Genomic DNA, 26,494 nt, shown 5'->3' with positions numbered 1-26,494 from the left:
TGAACACTAGATATGGAAAAAAGGGTGACAAAGGTTTAATGGGAATCAAGATTGATATGGACAAAGGTTTTGACAGAGTAAATTGGAAATTCCTTCTAGCCATTATGAGTAAAATGGGTTTCAGTGGCAAATGGTGGCCAACTTATTCATCAGCGCATTTCTACTAGAGAAATGGCAGTTCTAGTTAATGGTTCTCCTGGAGAGTTCTTTAAACCCTCTAGAGGTCTCAGACAGGAAGATCCTCTATTTTCTTATCTCTTTATCTTATGTATGGAAGCCCTCTCTAGAAACTTAATGCAAGCAGGGCATGATGGTTTTATCCATGGCATTAGTATTTGTATTGATGCTCCTTCTACCAATCATCTTCTCTTTGCTGATGACTGCTTAGTTTTATGCAAAGCCAACATGCAGGAATGCACCAACTTAATCAACATCTTCAACTCCTTCATTGCTTCTTCAGGCCAAATGATCAATTTCTCCAAATCTAGTATTTTCTTTAGCAAAAACACCGATCCTGCTATTGCTAACAACATTAGCAACTTCATGCAAGTTCAAAAAATTGATTCTAAAGATAATTATCTGGGCTCCCCTTTATTCACCAATAAGACCAAAATCCAAGCCTTCAAACCTTGTATTGACAAGCTCAAATTCAGACTGGATGGATGGAAAAGTGAAAATCTATCTCCTATTCACATAGTTACAATGATATCCAGTGTAACCTCCACCTCTAGCATTTATCAAATGAATTTTCCAAGATTCCTAAGAAGACATGTCAGGAGATTGACAAACTTCAAAGAAATTTTCTATGGAAAAAAGATCCTGAAAAACCTAAAGATTTGTTATACATTATCGTTTACATGTGTCTCCAAAGTGATACTCTTGGAGCTGATAAAGGCTATATATTTCGTTATGAAAGTACTATGTAAACTTGCGTTTCAGATGTTGTTCGTATGATGATACCCAAAGGTTAATCATAATTGTAATGTATGTAATGGAGCAAGATAATATATTTATACATAGTAAATGATAGGTCTTTTCGACCCAAAGGTTTAAAAGGTCCGTTGAGTACTATGTATAGGCTGATTAGTCTTGTTTTTTGTTTGGATTCTAGTATATCACAAGTTTACCCAAAAGTGATTTGTGATGGTACTGAATCTGTATTAATGTTTAACATGGATTGTGCTATATGTCTGAAGAGATGATTGTTCCTTTAACAATGTAGTTCATGTCATCTGAATAAAGATAATAGTTGTTGTTGTAAGCAATTTATACTATCTGAACATAGAATAAAATGATGAAGTATGAACAATACTGTGTAGTCACACAATTCTAAAGAACAGTGGGAGCATGATAATTCTTGTTCTCTTATCATTTACACATGTTCTTACTGTTTATATTTCATTGAGAATGGAACAACAAGGTCTCTTTGGAGATAGCTCTTAAAAGAGTGTAGAAAAAGTCTTTTCGTAGACGTATGTCATAATGACAACAAAAAGTACTTAAAGAGACTGCTCATTTTGAGCACATAAAATCTCTTCGGATATTAGAAAGAAGTCTCGTATCGAGTACATAAAGTCGACATAGCTCATATTGAGTAGAATAAGTCGACATAGCTCATACCGAGCACAGAAAGTCTCTTCGGAGACATCTCATAAGGAATTTGATCTTGCTGTAGTCTCTTTAAATGGACATTAGCAGATCTTAGTTGAGATCATTAGGAATTTTGCTGTAGTCTCTTAAGTGAGACATTAGCAAATCTCAGTTGAGATAATCAAAAATCGTACTGTAGTCTCTTAATTGAGACATTGATGTAGATCTTAATTGATCGTATAAAGAAATCTCTTCCTAGAGATAAAAGGTTGTTTTGAAATCATAAAGTAATTTATTGACAGAGATGTAAAGAAATCTCTAGAAATATATATAATCTCAGTAATGATTACAAAGTCTCTTAAATGAGATATTGGCAAACTTGTCTTGAGATATGAGAAAATATCTAGAAGCTCAACTATGATAATAAGAAGCTCCTGAATTGAGACAATCAATGTCTTCGAACATTATTTAGAATCCTCAGTTGAGGTGTGAAGATCTTTGTTTTAAAGATCAGTTGAATGCAAAAGTTAAGCTTAGGATTGTTGTATGTCTTAGTTTTCCGATTATGGAAATGGCGTATGCATCTTCTAAATGGTGTGTAGGTCTTTATAGTCGAATTCTAGCATACATTTAGTTTAAAAAATGAAATTTTTTAATAGTACCATGATAACAAAAATTGCTTGGAGGATGGTAGCTGAACCTGATTCCTTATGGACTACCACCACGAAAGCAAACCATCTCAAAAATGATCTTATGATCAGAGTGGATACAAATCCAAAAAGAAATGGCTCTTGGTTATGGAAAAGTATTCTGGAAGGGGTGCCCAACTTACAACAATATTATAACTGGGAGATAGGAAATGGTAAATCTATCAACATTTGAGAGGATAAATGGATTGATAAAAAAAGGAAATTCTAACAAAACCACCTCTCTGCCCAAACACTCTAAACACAGTAAATCAACTCATGGACAACAAAGGAGAATGGGATATGGATATCATCAATCTTTGGTTCATTGTTTAAGATCAAACAACTATTAGACACACCAACAAGAATACTCATAAGGAAGATGCTATAATCTGGAGCCTAACAAAAAATGGAAATTCTCTGTCAAATCTCTTTATGACATGAAAATTCAAGATAAGTATAAGGATGATACACTTAACCCTCCTTGGAGTCAGATATGGAATCTGGGCACTTCTCATTCTATCCAAATGTTGTGTGGAAATGTGCCCATGGGATTCTTCCAACTAATGCCAGAATAACCAGCATCCTAAGCTACATTGACTCCACATGCACTATATGCAACAATGCCAAGGAAGATATTACTCACACTATCCTCTCTTGTTCTTCTGTTTCTGAGGTCTGGAGTTATTTTTTTGGTCCTCATCACCAATATTTCAACAACTTTGGAGACTTTAATGATTGGATGAACAGCTGGTTTCAATCGCATAATCAACAACAAGACTGGATCCCAATTTATTCTACTATAAGCTGGTTTATTTGGAAAGCTAGATGTGATTTTTTTTCAACAAGATCAAACCTTCTGCTAGCAGAACTTCCAATAAGATTACCCAACATCTTTGCTCTCATAACATGGTCATCCATAACCTATCTCACATTCTGAACAATTTATATTACAGAAGGGATGAGCAGCAGGGAATTGACAGACTAAAAAATAACCACAAACAGAAATTTGCGTTACCATTAGCATTAGCTACATGAGCTTTATTTACATGGAGCCAAGCGCTGATAATTTATCATACACTAACTTTGCTCTAATTGCAATGAATTACGCAGGTACCTATGTGGGGGCAAGGAATGTCAAAGACACTATCACAGGAGACGGAAGATCAAGGCGTGGAGCTGAACTAGCCACTTAATGGGCCAATGATATGCAAAGAGCTAATGTAGACTTCAAAGCAGAAGATAATGCAACTTTGACAGAAATTCAGGATATCTATCAAAATGAAGTGCAATGCAGGTTCAACCAGGGAAACCATCCAATCATAAATTTTGAAGCAGTTTCTTTTGTCCTGGGAAAGTTGACTCAAATCAACAGGCAACAGAATATCATGGCAGTTAAACTTCATAATTTTAGCTTTTACTTCTTCGGGCTTAGAAAATTTTAATTAGAAAGGACCAAATCTTATGTTGCTATTTAGTCAAATTCAATCCGTTGTGATTCATTATGGAAACACGGAGAACTCTATTACTATCTCTACCTTGGTAGGCTCTGATGATAGACCTACAAGGATTATTGTAACTGCCGAGAACCTGTCTTCTTTGTGAGGGTAGACCTCTCGTTTTTCTTATAAGAAAAAAAAGGATATTCACAAATATTGTCTATCCGACTGAACTGTTGAACACTATTAAAATAAAATATAAACGACCCTATTAACAACATTTTTTTAATCGATTCGCAAGCAATATATAAAAATTGGTAAATGTTCATTTCATTAAGAAGGAAAGGAAATCATAGATGAGAGAATACATAATGCAGAAAAGATCAGAAAAGCAAAAGTTGGCCACTAAAAGGTGCCTCTTGCTATTACTGCTGCATCTGATTCCTAACACCAAAAGTAATATTAAAGTACTAATCAAGAACTCACACAAAAAGGAGTATGCATGATCATCAATTATCAAACCTATTAGCTTTGTAATTAAATAACCAAAAGGAGTATGGTCAAATATTTAGTAAATATACTAATATAGGAGTAGTAATCAAAGCCAGATAGCTCCTGCTTGCTTCAGCAATGGAACGAGAGAGCTACTGAGATGAAGAGTCATATTTTCATTAGCTCCTCCAACTAGCTCACCACCGATAAATACGGCAGGTACCGAAGGACTACATCCCAACCTTATAAGTGCTTTCTCGATTTCTTTTCCTGCTCTGGGTTCTTCATCGAGTTCATGAACTGTTGGGTTTACTCCGAGATCATAGAAAAGGGTCTTGATAGTATGACTCATACAACATGTACTCTTGCTAAAGATCACTACAGCTCTTTGTGATGCCAATCTTGTTACTCTCTCCATTATAAATTGAAAATGTGTGATCTAAGGAAGTTTATCTACTACCTTGGAGGATATTCAAAGCTTGTTATGAAGTTTTGCTTGTAAGTAGAAGAAGCTTGGGAGTGTTTGAGTTGATGATGAGAATGAAGTTACAATGTTGGGTTATTTATAGATGATAAAGGAGCTAGCTAGAAGGTGCGTGATGGGTTGATGCATTCTTGTGAAAATAACTAGTGTGTGTGTGTTAATGTGTGAGAGAGGCCGGTCATGAAATGAAGAATATTCTTTATAGATATTTGGGTTGGGATATAATAACCCCCAAATCGATAGCGATCATATCATTTGTTTGATAAAGATATACACTCAACTTTAATTCCTACCGTACAAGCGAATTGCTGAAAGAACTGAAGATAGCGTCGATATCTAAATTTATATGCCCCCAAATAGACTTTATTCATGACTATACTATTAATGATTTTATTTTTAGAATATTGATACAGTGAGTACTACTTGTACTCGGGAATATATGATTTTTGTTTGATACTTGTTAGCCCATTTATACGAAAATGCTATAAGACACGCGATCAACTCGTATTTTAATCCTTAAACTTTTTCCAATGGAGTAAGCAAATCGCGTTTAATTGGCGTGTTGCCTATACGATCACTATTCATAGCATAGATGTCCGGAAATGTTAAGTCTGTTTCATATGTGCATGGGCAGCTTGGTTATAGAACTAGCGAGCTTAATCGAGGATCAAAATCACTTTATCAATAACTAAAGTTACTAAACTATGATAACTGATCAGCACATGTAGTTTTACGTAGTACATAGTTTGGAGTCGAACTATATATCTATGTATAGTGATCAAGTATGGACCATGTATGTATATATTAGGGACCAGCGTATGATGAATCGCCACGATAGTGAATGACGCCAGGTCTCTTAGATGTCTCTCTCTCTTTATCTTTCGATCTTGTTTGCTCTTTGCTGTACTGTTCTAATGCTTTAGCTGAGTTGGAGAAGAAAAAGGGGTTGAGTTTATCCAAAACAAGCTAGTTTGTATGTCTAATTAATTCCTTTTATGCATGATCATCGTTCTCTTGCACCAATATTTAGAGATAATTATTTACAACATATACAAGAACAAATAAGATCGAAAGATGGCATATTATGGTACAAAATTGAAATGATATATGAACAACGCTAAATAGCAACACCTATATCAAAACTGCGTTATATATCACATGATTTTGAGACGATGTACGTAGCTAAAGTTTGATGGATAGAGAATAGATAACTACTTTTGATGAGAAACATCTCGAACTAATTTCGTTCTCATTGCATCAGCAGTTGATATGGAATCTTATGAAGGCAACTGGGGGTCCTTTTTATGTTCTCTTTTGAGGCTACCATGTGATCGAAGATGATACCACGTAGTCGACGCGTTAGTTATTTAAGATATCCACGTAGAGCTGATTGCCGGAAAGAGAGAATCATGAGAATGAGCAGAAGGAATGTAAAGTGATGAGAAAATTAAACGACCCAAGAAAAAGTGAAGGGTCGGATTGTCAATGGGTTTCTTATTTCTCTTTTTAGCAGGGGTCGGCAACTTCTGCATCAAAAGTATCATAATCATAATCTGAAAATATCATATGATCAGCTTAGCTATGGGTGTTACTCTTTCCTGGTAAGTATAGTACACCTATAAGTACTTGTCTATTGGAAATAATAAACCAAAACTATATTTGAAAGTGGAGTTAACTTGAGAAACAAGTTGTTTTGGTTTTAGAAGAGTTCTAAAAAAGCCCTAAAAGAGTTCTATTTTTAGAGTTTGATTTTATTAGGAAAGTTTTTTGAGTTATCATCAAGTTTGTTAAACTATAAATAGGCTGTTGAGCCATGAAAATTTGTACACCGAATTTGTAATCGTTTATTGCTTTCGCGTTATGCTCTCCTCTCTTGTCTGGATCCTACAATTGATATCAGAGCGAGAGGGAGAAAGAAGTAGATATTTTTCTTTGTTTTCGGTACAGATATGTCATGGTTTGAGTTCAACGAGCTGATGGTGCGAGTTACATATATGGGTATATAGCTTGGCCGTCGTAAAAATAAAATAAATAGAATGTCGGTTGCATCAGGTCTTCACTCTTGTGTACGCAAGATGAAGATGGGATTTAAAAAAGCTGGTTTAATAAAAAAAAATCATGTCAAGAAAATATAAAAATTAGGTTTGAAGTGTTAAAAAAGCTGCTCATACGAAAGCCGCAGACTGGGCTACGACACACGGATGGACATGGGTGGGTTGAGAGGGGTCTGGCTCTGATACCATGTTAGAAATCCATGGGCCTAACTAACCTCGAAAAGCGGCTTGCAAGATTAGGGTTGCCCATGGCTTATTAAGCATGGATCCTGAGTTGCCCTGGGTGATGTGGTACTATATAACATGAAGAAAATATTCTTGCAAGCAGGTGAAAACACGTAAGGCCATGTGGTTTATTGCTGTTGTTTCCGTGAAAGGTGGAGGTTGAAGAAGAAGAAGAATATTGGGTCTGTCTTTTTGGAAGTTCTACATATAGATAGATGATTGCCCCCGACGGAATTCAGTTAGGTTTTTAAAAGAAAGGATGAGGTCAAGAGAAGATCGCATGTTCAGAGAAGGAAGAATTTGGTGGAGCTTAGCAAACCGAGAAGCTAGTAAAGCAAGTACTTTGGTGGTGATAATCTGCAATGGACTAGGTGAAGACGTGTGTTGATGTGTGATCGCATAAAAAAAAAAAAAAAAAAGGTCAGAACTGGGTTTAGAAATTGTGATAAACAAGGAAAGTTGCTGCTGTATTACGTGGTTGTTTACCAAAAGTTTGAAGATGTATTCGATTGCGAGCAGGAAAGGAAGTTTTGGGTGCGACTTAGTTGGAGTTTTATGTGAGATTTGATCAAGCATATCTGTGAAGAAACTAAGCTGGGTTGCTGCCGTGATTGGAGTTTTTCGTCTTAAGTTTTCGGACAAGAAGACGACGATCTTGCCGTCGTTACTACAAAGTTGCTGAATAATAGTCACAGTTAGTGACGAAGGCTGTCACGGTTAGTCACGGTATGTGACGGAAGGTTGTGACAGAACTGGAACACTTATAAAGTGTGGCGGTCTCAATCAATCACGGTGGAAAGAAGTTTTGTGAGTCGTAGGTGGAAGACGGCTGTTGAAGCTTGTTCTGAAAACTGTTCGGAATATATGGAATAGGTTCGGTTTGCGTGGCGCATGCAGTTTGATCAGCAGTATTAGTATGTCTCTCGGGTAGAGAGTTAAAAGCCCAGGTTGCAACCAAGAGTAACAGTCAGGCAAGTTCAACCAGATGCTCGTTATTATTCGAGGTGTTAAAAATGGCTAGGGAGGTTGTTCAGAATCGTTTGATTTCTGTGTTGAATAGGCATGTTTGTCTATCAATAGAGTTTAAAACTCAGGGTTAAGTCAGCGGTAACGGTCAAGCAAGTTCAACCAGAACATCTAGTTTATGTGACAATCTAGAGAAGAAAGGTTTGTGAACTGGAAAATATCAGTCGTAGCAAACATCACAATAGTGAGGTTGTGACTCTTGTGTCAATAACATGTGAAGTGGGTAATAAGAAAAAGGGTTTGGTTAGTTGGTTTCTTGTTCGGTTAGCAAGTGGATAGAGCGCAACAAAAAGGATTGTGCTTCTAGCTTGTTAGGGAACGTTACTATGATGCTGCGGTATCATAGGGAGATAGCTGGATATGCAAGTTTGCATGCTGTCTAGGGAGTACAGAAGTATTCTACTGAAGAAATCAAAGGGCATGAAGAATTAGTGAACATGCCGGGGAGTGTGTTGAAGGGTAAACCGTTTGTCGGTTACAAACATATTTAAGAATGTTTTCTTAAGGAAGTCTTGGTTTAAGGGAGGATATTGGAAATAATAAACCAAGACTAAATTTGGAAGTGGAGTTAACTTAAGAAACAAGTTGTTTTGGTTCTAGAAGAGTTCTAAAAGAGCCCTAGAAGAGTTCTATTTTTAGAGTTTGATTTTATTAGGAAAGTTTTTTGATGAGTTATCATCAAGTTTGTTAAACTATAAATAGGTTGTTGAGCCATGAGAGTTTGTACACCGAATTTGTAGTCGTTTATTGCTTTCATGTTATGCTCTCCTCTCTTGTGTCGATCCTACATTGTCTTATCGACATATGTTTTCTTTCAGTGATTAACTCTGCACATAGACATACAACATCTTATATATTCGCTCACAAATGTATGTTACTTGTGATACTACGTACTATTTTGTGTCTTCTGAATAATTCTATTTCATCGACTGTGATCTCTCTTATGTGTCTCTGGTTGTTCCTCTTCCAAAGAACTTTGGATACTTTGAGTGAAGCATATTTGGATCTTCAACCTCTCTACTCATGTTTTTCAACTTCAAACAAAATTTCAAAATCTCAAACAAAATTTCAAAATCTCAAATTATGTTACTGCCTACATCTGTGTGATATCATGTTGCTGGTCTCGTTCCATCGTGGTTTAACACCATAATACCCTGCAAGGGGCAATTTAATGGGTTCAGGGCCGTCTTAGGCCCTAAAGAGGGATGGCCGACCACCCAAGGCACACATTTTGGAAGTAACCCAAAAGATGCAAGTTTATCTTATGCTAACTTTCATAAAGTTTTATAGTTTATACTTGAATTTTTTATTTTGCTAACTCCCAAAGTTATCCTTCATAATATTTGCTAATTGCAAAGTTATTACGAATCACTGAATTTTTTCTTTTAAACATTTTGCAAAGTGGATAGTATTATGGTGACATTTTATTTAGCAAAAAGCCAGATAAAAATGCTGCAATGGATAGACTTTAGCCGTTTTTCTTTAGAACGGTGTTAGCTAGCGCTATACTTCTTCTAAATAAAATTTTGATTATTTTTGAACTTTTATCGGACTTTTATATGCATGCATTAATAAATTGTTTACATCGTAAATTCTTCATTCTTCATTTATGTTTTGCTTATTTATTTATTTATTTATTTATTATCATTTACACTCATGTACTTAAAAGAAATCATTTTAAAATGTTCGTCCCGAACCTCTAAAATGGTGGTGACTTATTTTAAAAAAAAACCCATCATGGTTATGGGTTAGTTATTTAATGTCGTGAGCCACCCATTGGGTGAATGCTGGGATAACAAACTCAGATGATAAGTATAAAGAACATGGCATTATTTATGATTTTTAGATACCTGGAATTTTTTATTTAATAAAGAAATTACACCACTTTATCCCTTTCTACTAGAGTGATTCTCCAAGATGGAACATTGTGTATCTCCTCCACGCAAGACTTATTTGTCCTACAAATTTTAGAAACAAAATCTGCCACATTATTGTAATTTTTTGGAACATACGTGATTCCTTATATAAGAATTAAGATTGCCTAATACTAGTTGAATGTCTCTAATATATTTCTTGTTTTCCCATCGCTGATCAAGTGGAATGTCTTTAGTGATTCATTTGACATCTACTTCAGCATCCGCTTCTATTTTTATCAAGCTTCAAAGCTACCACCCATTGCAGAACATCCTTTCGAACTCACTAAAAAGTGATAACTAGAAACTTTTTAGCGGTAGTGCAACCGTCGGGAATCCACTATTCTAACATCCGAATTTTGGGCCATGTTCATATCCTTAAAGACATCAAAAACACGGAGTTGACCAAAAGTACAATTTGAAACTGACTCGGAAAACCTACTTTGTTTCATAACATCAGACGTTTGAACGTCCATTTTACATTTAGGGAATGCTACTGGAAATCAAGTTGAACATGAGTCAATCCCACAATGCACCATCCAACACAACTACAGAGAAGGAAATCAAACGACGGATGGGCTAGAAAATCTTACAGCGGATATAGACCAACATGTTGGTAAACTTCTCAACACCGATATATGGGACCACACAAACTCATATTGCATTAATCAAATTGTAGCAGATGACTTATCATGTGAAACACACCCTCGTGTAACTGTGAATTAGTTCTTAGTAAAATTTCATGCTAAAAAAAAAACCACAAGGGGTAGTAATAACTATTATATATCGAATGTTTAGACCAACATCTATGAATACCTTTATTCTTTATCTTATCCCTTTCTCTCTCAAATTTAAAATTAATCGCGAGAAAGGTCTTAACTTCCAAAATAGAAACCGTATTTTAATAAAATTTATATTATTTTTTTTGTTGAAAGGGATCGAAAAGATCTACAAAACAAGATCCATTGCTGATATGAAATTCGAAAAGAATAATAATAATTTGAAACTCGATCGAGGATACATTATGCACCCAGTTGCAACTTGGCCAAAAATTATTACGTATAAGAATATGCACTATGCACCCAGGTACAACAGGGCCAAAAACTATTTTCTATAGGAATATGCATTATGCGCCTAGGTGCGACCTGTCCCAAATCTATTTCGTATAAGAATACACATTATGCACTCAGGTGCAACCTAGTCAAAACATTTTTCCTATAAGAATATGCATATGCATTATGCGATTATAGTTTTATAATTGGAGTAGACATTCATTTCTTCTTCTAGGATTGGAAAATAAGAAGAAGTAGAGGAAAAAACAACAACTAGGGTTTGTGATTTGTTACAAAAAATGAAACTTTATATATAGCGACGATGAAGACTCTAGTAGTGATGAAGAAGTGGGTGCATTGGATAATCATAACTTTGATCATACCGATTTGGGATATTTATCAAACGAACAAGAATATGTCAATCAAAGCATAATTGAGGATCTTTTTAAAGATCAAGAACAATATAAGTGGGTAAATGAAAGTTATAACGCTTCTACTGGTCAGGTATATATTTATATATGCGTTCTAATGGGTCGTAATGCAGCTCATAATCATACAAACATAATAAAATTTTCAATTTTTTTTTCTGTCAGTTGAAACCTAGAATCAGCGTATGTGGTGCTGTCGCAGATACCGATTTTGGGTTTTCCACAGATATGGAACGACAATCGGTCATTGTTCATATCCACAAAAGACCAATTATCGTACACTTTTGGCGGGATTGGTAGGTGGAAAAATCGGTTTTTGATTGGTGATATACATACACCGATTCCTTTGATCGAATAGTGCTTTCGGAAAAAAACACAAAATCTAAAATCGGGCATCTGATTCCTAACTATTATCGCTCCACTAAAAGGAGTATTAAAGTACTAAGAACTCACACAAAAAGGAGTATGATCATCAATTGCCAAAGCTATTAGCTTGAAATTAACTAACCAATGACTATCTTAATTATGTATTAAGGGTCAAAATTCTGTAAATAATAAGTAATATAGTATTAATCAAAGCCAGATAGCTCCTGCTTGCTTTAGCAATGGAACGAGAGAGCTACTGAGATGAAGAGTCACAACTTCATTAGCTCCACCAACTAGCTCACCACCGATAAATACGGCAGGTACCGAAGGACTACATCCCAACCTTATAAGTGCTTTCTCGATTTCTTTTCCTGCTCTGGGTTCTTCATCGAGTTCATGGACTGTTGGGTTTACACCAAGATCATAGAAAAGGGTCTTGATAGTATGACTCATACAACATGTACTCTTGCTAAAGATCACTACAGCTCTTTGTGATACCAATCTTGTTACTCTCTCCATTATGAAGTTGGAAATGTGAGACTATGGAAGTCTACTACCTTGGAGGATACGCAAAGCGTGTAGTTTGTAAGTAAAAGAAGAGATGATGCTTGAAAATGTTTGAATTCAAAGCTTGTGATGAAGTTTTGAAGAAGAGAAGAAGCTTGGGAGTGTTTGAGTTTGATGATGAGAATGAAGTGACAATGTTGGGTTATTTATAGATGGCAAAGGAGCTAGCTAGAAGATGCATGATGGGTTGCTGCATTGTTGTGAAAAAACTAGTGTGTGTGTGTTAGTGCGAGAGAGGCCGGTCATGAAATGAAGAATATTCTTTGTAGATATTTGGGTTGGAATTCAATAACCCCCAAATCAATAGTGGTCATATCATTTGTTTGATAAAGATATACACTCAACTTTAAGGAATTCCTACCGTACCAACGAAATCCTGAAAGAACTGGAGATAGCGCGTCGATATCTAAATTAATATGCCCCCAAAGAAACTTTATTCATTGCTTATTCATTTTTATTTTTAGAATCTAGATACAGTACTAGTTGTACTTAGGAATATATGATTTTCGTTAATAATGTGCCCATTTACATGAAAATGCTGCAAGACACGCGCTTGACTCGTGTTTTACTCGTCAGTTTGGACGCGACAAAATCAGGTTGGTGCAATTTTTGAATTATTCAAAACGGACATATATGAAAGAAAGTTGCGTGTAAGTGGCACATTGTCCATTACAATTTGCATAACATACTTGTCCAGAAATTTCAGTGTGTTGTGTTTTTCATATGCATTGTTATATTAATTAATTAGCAAGCTTAAGTTATTTATGGGGGATCAAAATCTTCTTATGAATAACTAAAGTATGATGATAACTGAGTATATATATGGAGGTTTACGTAGAACATAGTTTGGAGCCAAACTAATTCATTATAGTATATAGTGATCGACTAGGGACCGTATATATTAGGGACCATCTTATGATGAATAGCCACGTTAGTGGATGACGCCAACTCTCTCTATCTGGATTTCACCGTCTCCTTTATCTTTCGATCTTGTTTGTTCTTTGCTGTACTGTTCGAATGCTTTATCGGTATTGCAGGATTGAAGTGAGTTGTAGAAGAAAAAGGGTCTGTGTTTATCCATTTCGGGTTGGCCTTGAATATCATGATGCAACTTTATCTATTTATTTTCCTTTATTTTCAAAACAAGGTTCGTATGTCTAGTTCCTTTTATGAGCAATCTCTTGCACCCCTATAGAGATTATTTTTATTTTTTCAGTCGAAAAGCCAAATTAAACAAAGAATCATGCTTTCGCAGCTTCACGTACTCTTAAGTGCATAACTAACCAATGAACATGCACTTGTAATTAAGCAGTCAGATGAACGCGTATAGGATTCATAAATTTACTGTGTTCATATATAAGAACAGAGGAAATCGAAAGGGGCATATTGTGGTACAAATGAAAATGATATATCAACAACACAAAATTGCAACATCTATTATGCATCCACTACAAAATAGAAGGCCTCTTGGGACGGCCAAAAAGCGTCCCAAAAAGCCCTAAAACCGTCCCAAAAAGCATTTGTGACGGTGTTGGGTCCGTCCCCTATTCTACCGTCACTAATACTTTTTTGTCATACTTTCTTTTAGGGACGGCCTAAAAATAGCTTTAAATTAATTATCTCGTGATCTATAGGGACGGTCAGATTATGAACGTCCCAAATAACCATTTCTAGGGACGGTTTTGAAAAAATGACCGTCCCTAGAAGCCACCTGTTTTGTAGTGATCATTACATGATATTGAAAGAATGCACGTAGTACAATAGTAAAGTTAGATGGATAGACCATAGATAACTTTTGATGAGATCATGAGAAAGATCTCGAACTTCCGTTCTCATTGACATCTTCAGCAGTTGATCATATGGAATCTTATGAGGCAACTGGGGTCCTTTTTATGTTCTTTCTTAGAGAATACCATGTGAAGAAGATGATACCACGAAGTCGACGCGTTAGCTTTCTAAGATATCCACGTAGAAACATATAGCCAGAAGAAAATAAAGGAAATATAAGAATGAGCAGAAGGGAAGGGAATATTAGTGTGAAAATTAAACGACGTGAACAAAAGTGAAGGGTCGGATTTTAATGGGTTTCTTTCTCTTTATAGCAGGGGTCGGCAACTTCTGTATCGAAAGTATCATGCGTAGGTTTGTAGATAATCCAACCGAGAAGAGGGATAAAACTTTGTGCTTAGGTTTTTGGTCTCTTTGGTAGGGAGGATCGTGTGCTACCGTGAAGGTCAATATCGGTGTGAGAAAAAAACTTGTAGAGAGAGGGTTTTGGTGTTCTAGTGTTTAGGGTTTGGGGCTTTGTCGTAAACCAAGTTTCTAGTATTTCCATGTTTGTCCTCTGTTAGTAGCAGCTATGAAGACGGTGTAGAAGAGAAGAAACGAGGCTGGTTTGGCGAATGTTAGAGAGTTGATTTCTATGGTTTCTCCAATGGTCGGTATGTCTTGTTAACTCTTTGGGTCTTGTCTTGGGTTGCATAAAGAGCATAATGGAAGTTTTTCTGGTGGTGTTGGCTGTGGATGTAGCCTGTAAAGGTGAACCACGTATATCTTGTGTTGTGGTTGTGTGTGCTTCTTTATCTTCTGTCTCTCTCTTATTATTTCTCCCATATTTGGTTCAAATCACCAATTGCCCTTTGTGATCCTGATTTCCGCTGCGCTCGGGGTGCCAATTTTCCCAACAATTGGTATCAGAGCAAGGACGGGCGGGTGTGATTGAACCTGGAATTGAACGGTGGTTTATTGTTCGGGTGGAGAGATATGTTTTTGAAGATAATATTTCAACAGGTGTTTAAACAAATATGGGTTTGTGATGTGATTTACAAACTGGAGGTTCAACTTGGTAGAAATGTATGTTCTTCTTTTAGTTATATGATGTAGTATGGGATGCAGAATAAAACTGAATGAGGTGGAATACATATTTACTTCTTGAAAAGTGTTAGTAATCATACACTATAAAGAATGGGTTACAAAGTTTGAAGAAATGATGAGGTTCACTACACCAAAATCAGGATTCTGTCACAGGGTGTTTCTGTTACTGATTAAATTTGTAACACATACACACCGTTGGAGAAACGGTGTGATAATAATTGTTATCGTCTTTTGTAACAGTTTTGACTGTGACAATATTTGATTGCAGTCACAATTATAAATTGTTACAATAATTAATAGTAAGAGTTAACCTTATTTTAGAATTGCGACACGTTGCTCATTTGTCACAATTAATATAAAATATTTAATTGTTATTCAAACTTTGCAACAATTAGGTGCTGACACGTGTCTTACACCCCAATTAGGCAACTATTAAGTTTCGCCAAGTGTCACTTTTTCTTACGGTTACAGCAACACATATAAGTGATGCCTACTTTTTGCAACAATTTCCCAGTGGACACCTGTCGTCTTTTTGTCACAATTACTGTAACGTTTAAACTGTGGTAACAACATTAATGTGATGACACGTGTTGTTTTTCTTCCCAGTTTTGGTCACAGTTCACCCTGTGACAATAATTGTATAAAAAATGGATAGTCCAGGTCATTATCATGGACCTGGCCTTCCAGTTTACAGGCCTGCACAATTAAACCAGAAACACAGGCCTGCAATACAACAACTGAACCTGAAACACAGGCCTGCAATACAACAACTGACCGGAAACACAGGCCTGCAAACTATCCGCAATTTGCAATTCATTTACAAAAAATCATTCTATTCATTATGAACAAAGAAACAAATATGATGGCCAGTAAGAAAACAAACTTCCTAGGCACCAAAAAGTAAGTGTCTGAACAAACTAATAGACACCAAAACCTATTGCGGTTCTCAACTGTGAACTGTACCGAATGCCCTACACAGATAAACAAAATAACAAAATCAGTATGAGAACAAATGCAGAAACAACTGACCAATTAGCGGACAACCAATATATGGACATCACAAAGATTTAAGTAAAAAAATTAAATTCAAAGATAGTACAAGAATCGCATGAAACTGACCTAGTAGAGATTTGTTTGACTTGCCTCCACTTGCAGGGGTCTTTCCTCCCTTGGGGTAAGGAGTACCTTGACGAACAGCACCACCTTTCTTGCCATCAGCACCTGCAAAAACGTGGACAGTTACAGATGATTAGAACAAATAGGAAAATGGCAGCAACATAACAATCCAACGAAGCAAGCCAAATGAAAAAACATTTTCACCTAACTTCTGAGGAGTTTCTACTTTAACATTTTTGTCCAAGAGTGGGCTTATTGTTAGCAACTTCAGCAAGTCTCTTCTTTCCCTATAAGAAACACATAAAGTTATAGTTGGTCAGCAGTGGCAAATACAGAGAACTGTTACTCAAGCTAATCATGAAAATACTAAAAACGACGACATTCTTAGCAAAAAGTAAACCACAAGGTTGGACAATGCCTGAAAAGCAAGGGGTGAGGACAAAACAAATTATGAGACATGATCAACAACAAAGCAAATTTTGAGAATATTAAAGCACTCACTCTTAACGCCGCTTTATGTAGAGATGATGAGCGCATATAGGCTTTCATGAGCTTGAATATCATTGTAGTTACTAATCCAAGGATGACCTGCCAAGAGAAATATAATTAGGATCACAAAGAAAGAAATTCAGCAGTCTTTTTAACAAGATGAGAATATTAACTTAATGCCTCAGCAGCCATCACTCGTTCATGTGGGTCTTTATTCAATAGACGCTTGACAAAATGCTTGGCTTCAGAAGATAAAGAAGGCCAAGGAGGTTCATCGAGTCCGCCCTAAAGGCCCGAAAAATCTCGGACTCTGTGCGAGCCAAGAACGGACAACTTCCACATAAAAGTATATATGATATCACACCAATACTCCACACATCAGCCTCTGTATTGTAAGATCTATGTAGAACTTCAGATGCAACATAGTATGCACTTCCAACAATGTCATTAAGCCTTTTATCTGCATCGTGTCAGATAAAATAGAAGTTAGAAAGACGCCTAATTTTACTTCTGTGAATAATATGGTCAGCACCCAAGAGAGTAAAAAATCACCTGGTTTCACAAAATCGGACAAGCCAAAATCAATGGCCTTCAATTGCGAGTTTTCATCAACAAAAAATTCTGATTCAATCAAACCACTACACTTGGTTAGCAATATAAAAAAGTAAAAGAACAAGAATGTTAAGAGAAATAACTCGTGTGTTTGGTAGGATAACTTGGTTTCCATGCCAATCTAGCATGTTTTCCATGTGGTAACACTTGGTTAGCAATATAAAAAAGTAAAAGAACAAGAATGTTAAGAGAAATAACTCGTGTGTTTGGTAGGATAACTTGGTTTCCATGCCAATCTAGCATGTTTTCCATGTGGTAAAAACATTATAATCCTGCCTGGGCAACACTAACAAGGATTATCTACTAAAGGCAAGTAAAGAGTAATATAATAGTTTCCTCAATTGAAGAACAATAACTCAATTCAACTAGCAACTTGCTAGATCATCACCATTACTTGGGCCCAGATTTAACACTTCAATTCTATCTGAAATGCCTCCCAGTTGCAAGCAAGAGCAATTAGTGAAGTCTACAATCTTGTAAATTGGGACTTCTGATTGGCATGGAGCCGACCAGATGTTTATTAGAAATTTAACTTCTAAGTTTCTCGAGAAACATATTGACCATGAGCAGAAATATACGACTGGTTAAATCGGAATAGTCACTGAAGTCTAAACAGAATATACCCTTGTCAGGTTCATCAATCATGTGATGTGAACAAGAAAGTGAAATCAGTCTTAACATATGCTTAACAATGTCTCTTCATGTGCCCATTACTCCTACAATCATCTTATATCATTCAGTTGTAAAAGAAATATTGTTACAATTGGTACTGTCACTTAAGTATTAGATGAAAAAAGCAACTCCCAGCCACGTAATATTCAGTTATGGAACTAATATCTTTGAATCGGTAAGCTAAATTTCAACTAAGTTAACTCAAAAAATTTAACATCATAATACTAAATTCCTAAGAACAGACGAGATGGACAAAGAATACACAATCTTATATTGGCGCGCTTTAGAACAAAGGCGAAGTCATGCTTCAAATCCACATCCCATACTCTGCGGAAATGGTTGCCATAAACAGTAAGGTTATATCGCCTTTCACATTCCATTAAAACATCCAACTACATTATAGATAGAACCGCCAAAGTCTCCTATACACCCTGCTAGAATAGCCACCAATTCCACCAAGGGCACTCTCACATCATAGACCTCCAGGTTTGGCAAATGCCCAGAAACCTTCAACAAGATCATTTAAGTTAAAACACATGCCACTACAGGGGGGAACATTCGGACAGTAGATAGCGTAATGATAGTGTGAACATAATCCCAAGCACATGAAAGATGCTAGGTGACGTTCTAAATATCACCATAACACAGGAACAAGCCCACCCGTACTAATTGGCTACTTATACACTGATGAAAATTAAACTTGTCAACCATGAATCAAAAAAAAAAAAAACACAGCAGATTGTACAAGTTACTTCTATTTCACATATATACAAATGGGGAACGCTCTCAACTGCATTAGTAAAAAATCAGGAAGTAAATGAATCTCTTCACAAAATATCCATTTAGTAAATAAAAGTCAATGAAACTCTCAAGCAAATACTTACCCTCCATGTATACAAATCGAACACAGAACACCTCTTCTTTTAATTCACCATCAGACAAATCAGTAGCATGCACGAACCATGATATCTGACTCCCATTCCCAGTGTGTTGTTGAACCAAAATTGTAGGAAGAACTACCAAAAAAAAAAAAATCAAAACAAAAAAACCTAAATCAAATCTCTCATATCAAATCCAAACTTCAAAAAGAAAAAACCAAATCAATTCAAAAACAAAAACGTGCCTGGATGATTAGCAATAACCTCCAGTAACCAAACGAAATTTCTTAGTTTCTCTATGTTTAAGAAGCTTAATAAAGCCATTTCCTCTTTCTTACCAATTATTTCCATCTTTATCAAATAGGTACAGTTTCGCTCATCTACATAATTAACAATCATAAACCAAATCATCAATTTTGAACTGGCTCAAATCAAATTAAATCAAATCAAATCAAAGCGAAAAAGGTAATGAGTAAAGAAACTGATGAAGCACCATAAACTACAATCTTACCCAGATTGGGGTTTGCAGCATTTCAATTTGTAACTTCACCAAACGTAAAGCATTTTCTATTAAATCAAAAGAAACCCTAACAAAAACCCCAAATCAAAACTCTAATTTTGATCCAAATCTTAAGAGAACATCAGATCTACTGGGTTCAGTATCTATTTCCAATAAAATTAGAGTATTGATTTATGGATATATGGATTATGGTTTTGTTTCTCTGATTTGGAGGAGGGAGATGAAGAAGATGGAGAAAAGAGCAGCGTTCTGGTAAGGTGAATCATACGGGGTTATAGCCTCATCTTTCTTAATTTAGGTTAGAGATGGAGACCGGCCGAGAGGAGCACAAGAAGAAAGTGATGAAATTTACTTTGATAGGGTTTCAGTCGAAGAAGAAGATGGGGTGAGTGTGTTAGGGTTTCAGTTGAAGGAGAAGAAGATAGGGTGAAGGAAGCGGAAAAGGAAACGGAGATTTAGAGCCTGTTTGGTAGCATTTTCAAAAACAATTTTCAAAAACAGTTTTCTACTGTTTTTAAAACACACCCTTTTTCATTGTTTTCATTTTCTAAAAGCTGTTTGGTATGGCTGTTTTCAAAAACATATTTTTCAAAATTAGTTGTATGTTAAAATTAACAATTCAAAAAGTAGTTATGAGCTTGCACAAATGTTTTACACATAACAACAATTTTACATATTTGTATAAGCTAAAGGCGTTGGTGGTGATGTCGGCGTTGATGATAAATCCACATTGTCCCTGCTATGTCATATCTAACATTATTCATCAGCTCAATATTCGTTGTGCTAACATCAATGTCAATTGTTGTGCTTTCTTGACCAGTACTTGAACTTTCTTCATCTGCCACTAGAAGATCTTCTGCCATGAATTGACGAAACAGTTCGCCATTCCTTGAATTTAAGCGAATGAAGTTGTGTAAAGTACAACATGCAACGGGAATGAGTCTTTGTCTGCGAAGTGGATAATTTGGCATGCATTTCAATATTGGAAACCTACTTTTCCACACTCCAAAAAAACGTTCAATAACATTACGTAAAGAGGAGTGCCTATGATTGAATAATTCCATAGCACCCTTTGCTTGTCGACTTCTTCCCCTAAAATCACGCAAGTGATACCGTTCTCCACGATAAGGTGTCAAAAACCCAGGCATGTTTGTGTAAGCGGAGTCAACAACATAATACTTTCCTACATTCAAATTACCAGTTGCTAACTTCATCAATTCAACGGACAGTTGGAAAACTTATCATCTTAAACACTATCTCAAGGGACAACAATTCAGATATTGCATGGACAGATTGATCTACTGAAGTATTAAATGTATGATAACAAGAATTAAAGTAATATGTATTCAATACCTTCTCTGGGCATTGGGAATTTGTTTTCTTCGTTCGATATGGCATCCATGAGTACTCTTGCATCATTGGAAGTTCCTTCCCATCCCGTATATACAAATGTGAACAACATATCGAACGAGCAAGCACACATAATGTTCTGCGTGATTTGAGCTGAATTATGACTTCCGGGGTAACATGACACTGCCTTCATTTTAATACCCCTCAACGATGAACATCATTCTTTAAATGAACTTGCTAAATAGTACACCTACTAACTGAATGAATACAGAATATAGCATTTGATGTATGTGGCAATGTAAAGTTACTATTTGCAACTCAGTCCACCTGGGAGTTCCGAAATTCTAACTTGGGAGGGATAAAGTAGATACTTAATGATGAATAATTGAAGCGCGGGGCTGTACTCCCAGCTAGTCAGCTGGACCCTCAAATTCCCTTTAGTGATGAAGGGTGACTCGTGTCTCCAGAGCTAGCAGGTTCTACATGTACCCCTTTGCCAATGAACTCTGTTTCCAAGTCTCTTTCGGTGTCTGAGTCAGGAGGAGACCGTGTTGATGCATTAGACATGCTTCCATATGCTGTTGTGTTATTAAATATCTCCCCAAGCATATAATATTTGTCTAACCCCTTTTTACGGAAGGATTTTGCACCAGGATATTTCTGCATTTGGGAATGTTACACATGCATTATACTCTTGACCTACATTATGTACCTATATTATGTACAAGTAAATATCTTAGTGTAAACATTTATGAGCATACCTTCAAGTAACGCTTCCAAGCATCATCACTTGCAGTGACCGTGTTTGCAACTGGATCCCAACCCATACCGGTATCACTCACTAACCTTGCAAATTCCCTATGCTCTATACGCAGTCGATTGAATTTAGCTTTCAACTTAGGAATGTTGTATCTCTTACCAAACTTAGCAAAGAGAGCATTATCTATTTCTCCCCATTTCTTCTTCTCCAATGTAGTGGTTTGTAACCCATTTTTGGCTTCATCATGAACCAATTGAACAAAGTAATCCACAATATACTGTGGCCATGTGCGGATATCATCTACGTTATCATCACTTGATAGAGAATCCATCTTTTTTTCTACAGAATACATACTGTATAAAACTTAAAGCTCACAGGTATGCAAAATCACAAAACTTAAAGCTCACAGGTATGCAAAATCACAGAATAAAAATCAAGAAGGAGATTTCTTGGTTACTCATCAAATACAGTGAGTTTAAGACGGTTAAAATCTGCAAGTGTGCGTGCAAGAGGATTTTACGTGTGTGCTTATTACATAAGGATTTTACATGATGATGCGAGAATGGTCTAGGCTGACGGTTGTAAATCAGTTATGCGCATTACACGCGTGGCAGAGCATGGTGATGGATTGGAACGGTTATAAACTAACCTTTGTTTGGAAAGTATAATCACCAAGAACAAACTCTAGCATCAATTGGCGTACAACACAAAAGTATGTTAGTTTTAAACTACATTAGCGTTATAAAAACTGTTTACAGACAAATGGATGCCCATAGGCCTATGCCCTTGTTAGTACAAGATATTGGCATTACTCTAGCCACTAGTAGAAAAATGATGATCCGTAACAGTTAAAAACTGTTACTATATTATTTCCGTAACAGTTTTAGTATTTTCTGCGGTGTTATTAAAGCCCCTGTTACGGAAAGTTTATAAAACCTGTTACGGAAAGGCTATTGAAAAATGACTCATAAATTCTAAAACTCTTACTGTTGGTAGTTTTCAGTAACACTTTATAAAATATATGTTACTGAATAATTTCTACTATAACTATTTTACATAAAACCGTTACCGTTAGCAGTTTATTGTAACATGTTTGGGAACAAACTGTTGCTATTGTTTGAGTAACCGTAACAGTTTTTATTGAAACTGTCATAAAAACTGACAGTTTTTATTGACTACCATCACCTCCACCACTAGCGCCACCACTACCTCCACCACCAGCACTGCCACAACCATCAACACTAGCATCTCCACAACCGTCACCACCATGTACGCCGCGTCCACTACCATGAGTTGATCTTCTTGGACATGAAATATAAATTTTATAAAAGTACACTTCACAAGATTCGACCTTGAGACCTATTGCATTAATTATAACTCTTGAACCACTCTTCCATGTTTTCCTTTTGTTTAATGTTATCCAAATAAAATATTTACTCTCATTAGACAGTAAACTATACCTCCACCACATTCGTCGTCACACCACGCAACTACAACACAATTTATATTTTTAATATTCCTACATATTTTTACAACTTGTTTATTATTTTTTATTATATTTGATTTTTTTTCAAACCTTAGGTAACCATCAGTACGAGCCATGGCTAGCTCTCGTGCTTAGAACTAAATCAAGATGTTAAATTAATGTCAGTCCATAAGTAGTTATTTTTTTGAACCGGATACCCAAAAACTAGTTATACAAATAAATAATTTACATAAATGTCACGATAATGTCAACTATGGTAACCTATTAAACATGTCGCAGTAACATAGATATATAGTTACATTTAGTTTAAAAAATGTTACGATAATGCCAACTACGGTGACATATTAAATATGTTACGGTAACATAGGTATATAATAACAATTGGTTTAAAGAACTGTAATGGTAATGTCGACATACGAAATATGTTACAGTAACATGGGTATATAGTAACACTTACTATAAAAACAGTTACAATATACAACCTGGATGACATTATGTAACAGTTCTTACGAAAGGTGTTACTGTTATTTAACTATCTAACATTTAGTAACAGGCATTTTACGAACTGTTACTTTATAAAAGTTTGAACTGTTACTAAATGTCACTTTTCTACTAGTGAGCATTATAAATTGACTTGAATGATAATAATTTCGATGGCATCATTATGATATAAGAACCCCTTAGAAAATTGAGAGTTAAGCTTCATTCGAATGAATATGCTTGTACAATCCTACAGAATCATTACATTCTAGAACCCTGAGCATGTAACATAGACTTTTATTTATGGAATATGACTAACAATATGTCTTACAGAATCATTACATTCTAGATTAGGAGCATTGTAACTGCCCAGATATGCAACAATATGAATTGAATCTGCAGTAATATACAAACAATTAAAAGATGCAGGAATGGTGGTTTCTAATAACCGTATACCAAATCAATCAATACATTTGTTTCAAACCATATACCCATTAGTCCAAAAAGAGATTAGCTAATAATCGTAGAGAAATCGAAAAGAAATTATACATGCAACCCAGAAATTGAAATAGATATTCATACCTAAAAATTGCTGCAAACCCTAGAACTTTATACCAAATCAATCAACCCATCTGCTTCAAATCATACACCCGATTACTACAAAGGGAGATTCACTAATAGCCTAAAAGAAATCGAAACATACCCTCCTCTGGGAAATTCTCCGCTCGTTTCTGAAGGAGAAGAAGGAAAAAATGAAAACGAGGAAAACTCGTTTTTGTTTTAGGTGTTTTCAAAAACAAAAAACGGGTAAAAAACGTTTTTAGAAAAACTGCTACCAAACACGTTTTCCCATCGTTTTCTGTTTTCCCTGTTTTTGAAAAGTGAAAACTGTTTTGGAAAACACTACCAAACAGGCCCTTAGGTTTTTTATTTTCATTTTCTCTCTCTTCTAACTATATGTAGAAATCCCTTGTTATTGTGCAGCAGAGCTAGACGACTTGTGACTCTGACACCCATCTGATTGGTCTCAGAAGATCAAATGCTTGACTTCTTACCACGTGTCACAAAAAAATTCATTGGACGTCTCTCATTGTTTTAAATTAGATGGTGCATTTTATCACATACTAAACCATGTGACATCGTAACGCAGGGGTTCATAACTTTGGGAAGAAATGTCTAGTAGTTTACGAGTAATCAATGATCTTGTTGGAAGTGTTAGGACATTGGAATTAAGCATAAATCCCGAGAAAAATATGATATCCAAAAAAATAAAAAATGGATCGTTAGCCGCGACAAAAAAAAAATCGAATATGATATCAAAAGATGTCGACATAAATGTGAATATCAAAATATTATGATACGATATTATTTTTTAAGATAAATTTATATTTTTGGAGATATCGACAATAACAAAATAATAAACCTCATTTTCATATTAGTTTTCCTAGTTTTTTCATACCATAATAAAAAATCATGCTATTACTTTTTCTAATTTTGTTCATACCATAATAAAAAATAAAATAAGTCTAAAATAAAAAAGAAATTTTTTGTTCAATTTTGATAATGTGTGTAACCAGAAATTGTATTGAATTTGAAAAGGAAATTAGAAAATAAATTAAATTATTTGACTTTTGTTTTTGTTATGTCTTGATTTGTATGTAAAAATATTTGCTACCATTAATTAGGGGGATATGAGAATGATGCATGTATCCAAAATTATAAAAGTTCCCAAATTTTAGGGTGCTTTTTCCTAAAAGCAATATTTCTAAAATTAAAACAAGTATAATTTCAAAATATTTTTTTTCCATAGATGCTAATTCGCTTATTTTTGGTACATACAACATTACATCCAAATTTATCGGTACAATTTCCTTATTTTCTATTATAAAAATATTCTTCCCTGGGCATCGGTCTATAAAAAGTGATATCGAAACCGAAAACCCATTCAGCGCCGCTGCTCTTTTCCGGATTCTTTTTTTTTTGTCCGCATTAGTGCGTGCTTGCATAATTTTTTCGTTTGATCCGTAAATGTTTTTTTCTTTTTAAGGTAATCCAAGAAGTGCACGAAACCAACCCTCCTTCTCTCATTCAAGAACATCGAGGTAATTTTTTGTATCATTTACTCCCTCTGTTTCAAAAAGACCTTCCTCTATTCCATTTTGGTATGTTTCAAAATTGTGTGCAGCTTCTATTTATAGTCATATTTTTTCAATGAACTCTTTGTATATACCCTTAAATATTTTATATTCATAAATTCTTTTTTAATGGGACCCAATCTAAAATATTAATGAAATTTGTATAATTAAGAAAAAAAATATATCCTTCATCCCTTTTTTGTATTTCCTATTTACAATCCCATAAAAATTTTTGGTAGTTTTTATTACTAACAGTTTTATTGAAATAAATTAGGAAAGTAATTAAGGGTACGCATGTAAACTGCTATGGTCTCCTTAATATCTTAACAAAGTAAAACGAAGGGAGTATAATTTTTCATTTATGGGAAAAGCTCTTAGGGTTTTATTATGTGATAATAAATATCAACCGGTTTGATCGTAACTGTTTTTTTGTTTTGCAGGTCTTACAAATGTTAAAATAATGTTTCTGTTTGATCCCTGGTTGTTTTTAGTTTTGCAAAGAAAGTGCTTTCGTTCAATGTTCCTCCGCTCTTTATAAGGAAGACGGCTCTGATGATTTTTTTCTCTCATTAAAAGATTTTTATTCAACCTAAGTTTCTCGTTCAGATGAACTGGAGATGAAAAATATCAATTTTGAACATCACAGGTTTAAAGATTACTAGAGTTAGACCTGAGTTTCTCGTTCGGATGAACTGATGACGAAATATATGATAATTGAACATCACAGGTTCAAAGATTAATAGAGCTAGACCTGAGTTTCTCGTTCGGGTGAACTGGAAACGAAATATATCAGTAACATC

At 35.3% G+C, this 26,494-nt stretch overlaps 4 protein-coding genes across 6 annotated transcripts; all 4 read right to left on the bottom strand.

The window, feature by feature from the left end:
• Positions 1 to 4,038: 4,038 nt before the first annotated feature.
• On the bottom strand, positions 4,039 to 4,725 carry LOC113278507 (monothiol glutaredoxin-S3-like). Its single transcript, XM_026527331.1, has one exon. The coding sequence runs from the start codon at positions 4,623 to 4,625 to the stop codon at positions 4,314 to 4,316; it is 312 nt and encodes a 103-aa protein (XP_026383116.1). The 5' UTR covers positions 4,626 to 4,725; the 3' UTR covers positions 4,039 to 4,313.
• A 7,066-nt stretch (positions 4,726 to 11,791) lies between these two features.
• LOC113278506 (monothiol glutaredoxin-S3-like) lies at positions 11,792 to 12,412 on the bottom strand. Its single transcript, XM_026527330.1, has one exon. It carries the CDS (start codon positions 12,272 to 12,274, stop codon positions 11,963 to 11,965), a length of 312 nt encoding a protein of 103 aa, XP_026383115.1. The 5' UTR covers positions 12,275 to 12,412; the 3' UTR covers positions 11,792 to 11,962.
• Positions 12,413 to 15,841: 3,429 nt separating this feature from the next.
• LOC113284460 (ran-binding protein 1 homolog c-like) lies at positions 15,842 to 19,948 on the bottom strand. 3 transcript variants are annotated; one of them, XR_003328154.1, is made up of 9 exons: positions 19,475 to 19,948; positions 19,302 to 19,343; positions 18,970 to 19,101; positions 17,354 to 17,422; positions 16,975 to 17,261; positions 16,814 to 16,900; positions 16,517 to 16,599; positions 16,316 to 16,417; positions 15,842 to 16,167 (listed from the first exon to the last, which is right to left on the bottom strand). XR_003328154.1 is itself a non-coding variant. In XM_026533921.1 (4 exons), the coding sequence occupies exons 2-4, from the start codon at positions 19,312 to 19,314 to the stop codon at positions 18,558 to 18,560; spliced, it is 273 nt and encodes a 90-aa protein (XP_026389706.1). In that variant the 5' UTR covers positions 19,315 to 19,343; positions 19,475 to 19,948; the 3' UTR covers positions 18,116 to 18,557. The 3 variants fall into 3 exon arrangements, 1 of the variants encoding a protein (XP_026389706.1); XR_003328155.1 differs by lacking the exons at positions 15,842 to 16,167; positions 16,316 to 16,417; positions 16,517 to 16,599; ... (1 more) ...; positions 16,975 to 17,261; positions 17,354 to 17,422 and adding an exon at positions 18,116 to 18,592; XM_026533921.1 differs by lacking the exons at positions 15,842 to 16,167; positions 16,316 to 16,417; positions 16,517 to 16,599; ... (1 more) ...; positions 16,975 to 17,261; positions 17,354 to 17,422 and adding an exon at positions 18,116 to 18,592 and having other exon boundaries at positions 19,209 to 19,343.
• Positions 19,949 to 20,169: 221 nt separating this feature from the next.
• Positions 20,170 to 21,026, bottom strand: LOC113280652. Its single transcript, XM_026529252.1, has 2 exons — positions 20,837 to 21,026; positions 20,170 to 20,666 (listed from the first exon to the last, which is right to left on the bottom strand). Exons 1-2 carry the CDS (start codon positions 21,024 to 21,026, stop codon positions 20,170 to 20,172), a joined length of 687 nt encoding a protein of 228 aa, XP_026385037.1.
• Positions 21,027 to 26,494: the final 5,468 nt, after the last annotated feature.

Source organism: Papaver somniferum, chromosome 5, assembly GCF_003573695.1.
Source record: "Papaver somniferum cultivar HN1 chromosome 5, ASM357369v1, whole genome shotgun sequence".
Taxonomy (NCBI): domain Eukaryota; kingdom Viridiplantae; phylum Streptophyta; class Magnoliopsida; order Ranunculales; family Papaveraceae; genus Papaver; species Papaver somniferum.
This window is presented reverse-complemented; position numbering and strand designations above follow the sequence as displayed.

What these genes read in the sequence shown, in the direction of transcription:
- LOC113278507 (XM_026527331.1), bottom strand. Translation starts at nt 4,625, where the DNA reads ATGGAGAGAGTAACAAGATTGGCATCACAAAGAGCTGTAGTGATCTTT.
- LOC113278506 (XM_026527330.1), bottom strand. Translation starts at nt 12,274, where the DNA reads ATGGAGAGAGTAACAAGATTGGTATCACAAAGAGCTGTAGTGATCTTT.
- LOC113284460 (XM_026533921.1), bottom strand. Translation starts at nt 19,314, where the DNA reads ATGGAAATAATTGGTAAGAAAGAGGAAATGGCTTTATTAAGCTTCTTA. An exon ending in GGTTATTGCTAATCATCCAG is followed by an intron (nt 19,102 to 19,208) that starts GCACGTTTTTGT and finishes TTTTTTTGGTAG; the next exon opens with TTCTTCCTACAATTTTGGTT. An exon ending in TCGATTTGTATACATGGAGG is followed by an intron (nt 18,593 to 18,969) that starts GTAAGTATTTGC and finishes ATCTTGTTGAAG; the next exon opens with GTTTCTGGGCATTTGCCAAA.
- LOC113280652 (XM_026529252.1), bottom strand. Translation starts at nt 21,026, where the DNA reads ATGAAGGCAGTGTCATGTTACCCCGGAAGTCATAATTCAGCTCAAATC. An exon ending in ATTCCCAATGCCCAGAGAAG is followed by an intron (nt 20,667 to 20,836) that starts GTATTGAATACA and finishes ATTTGAATGTAG; the next exon opens with GAAAGTATTATGTTGTTGAC.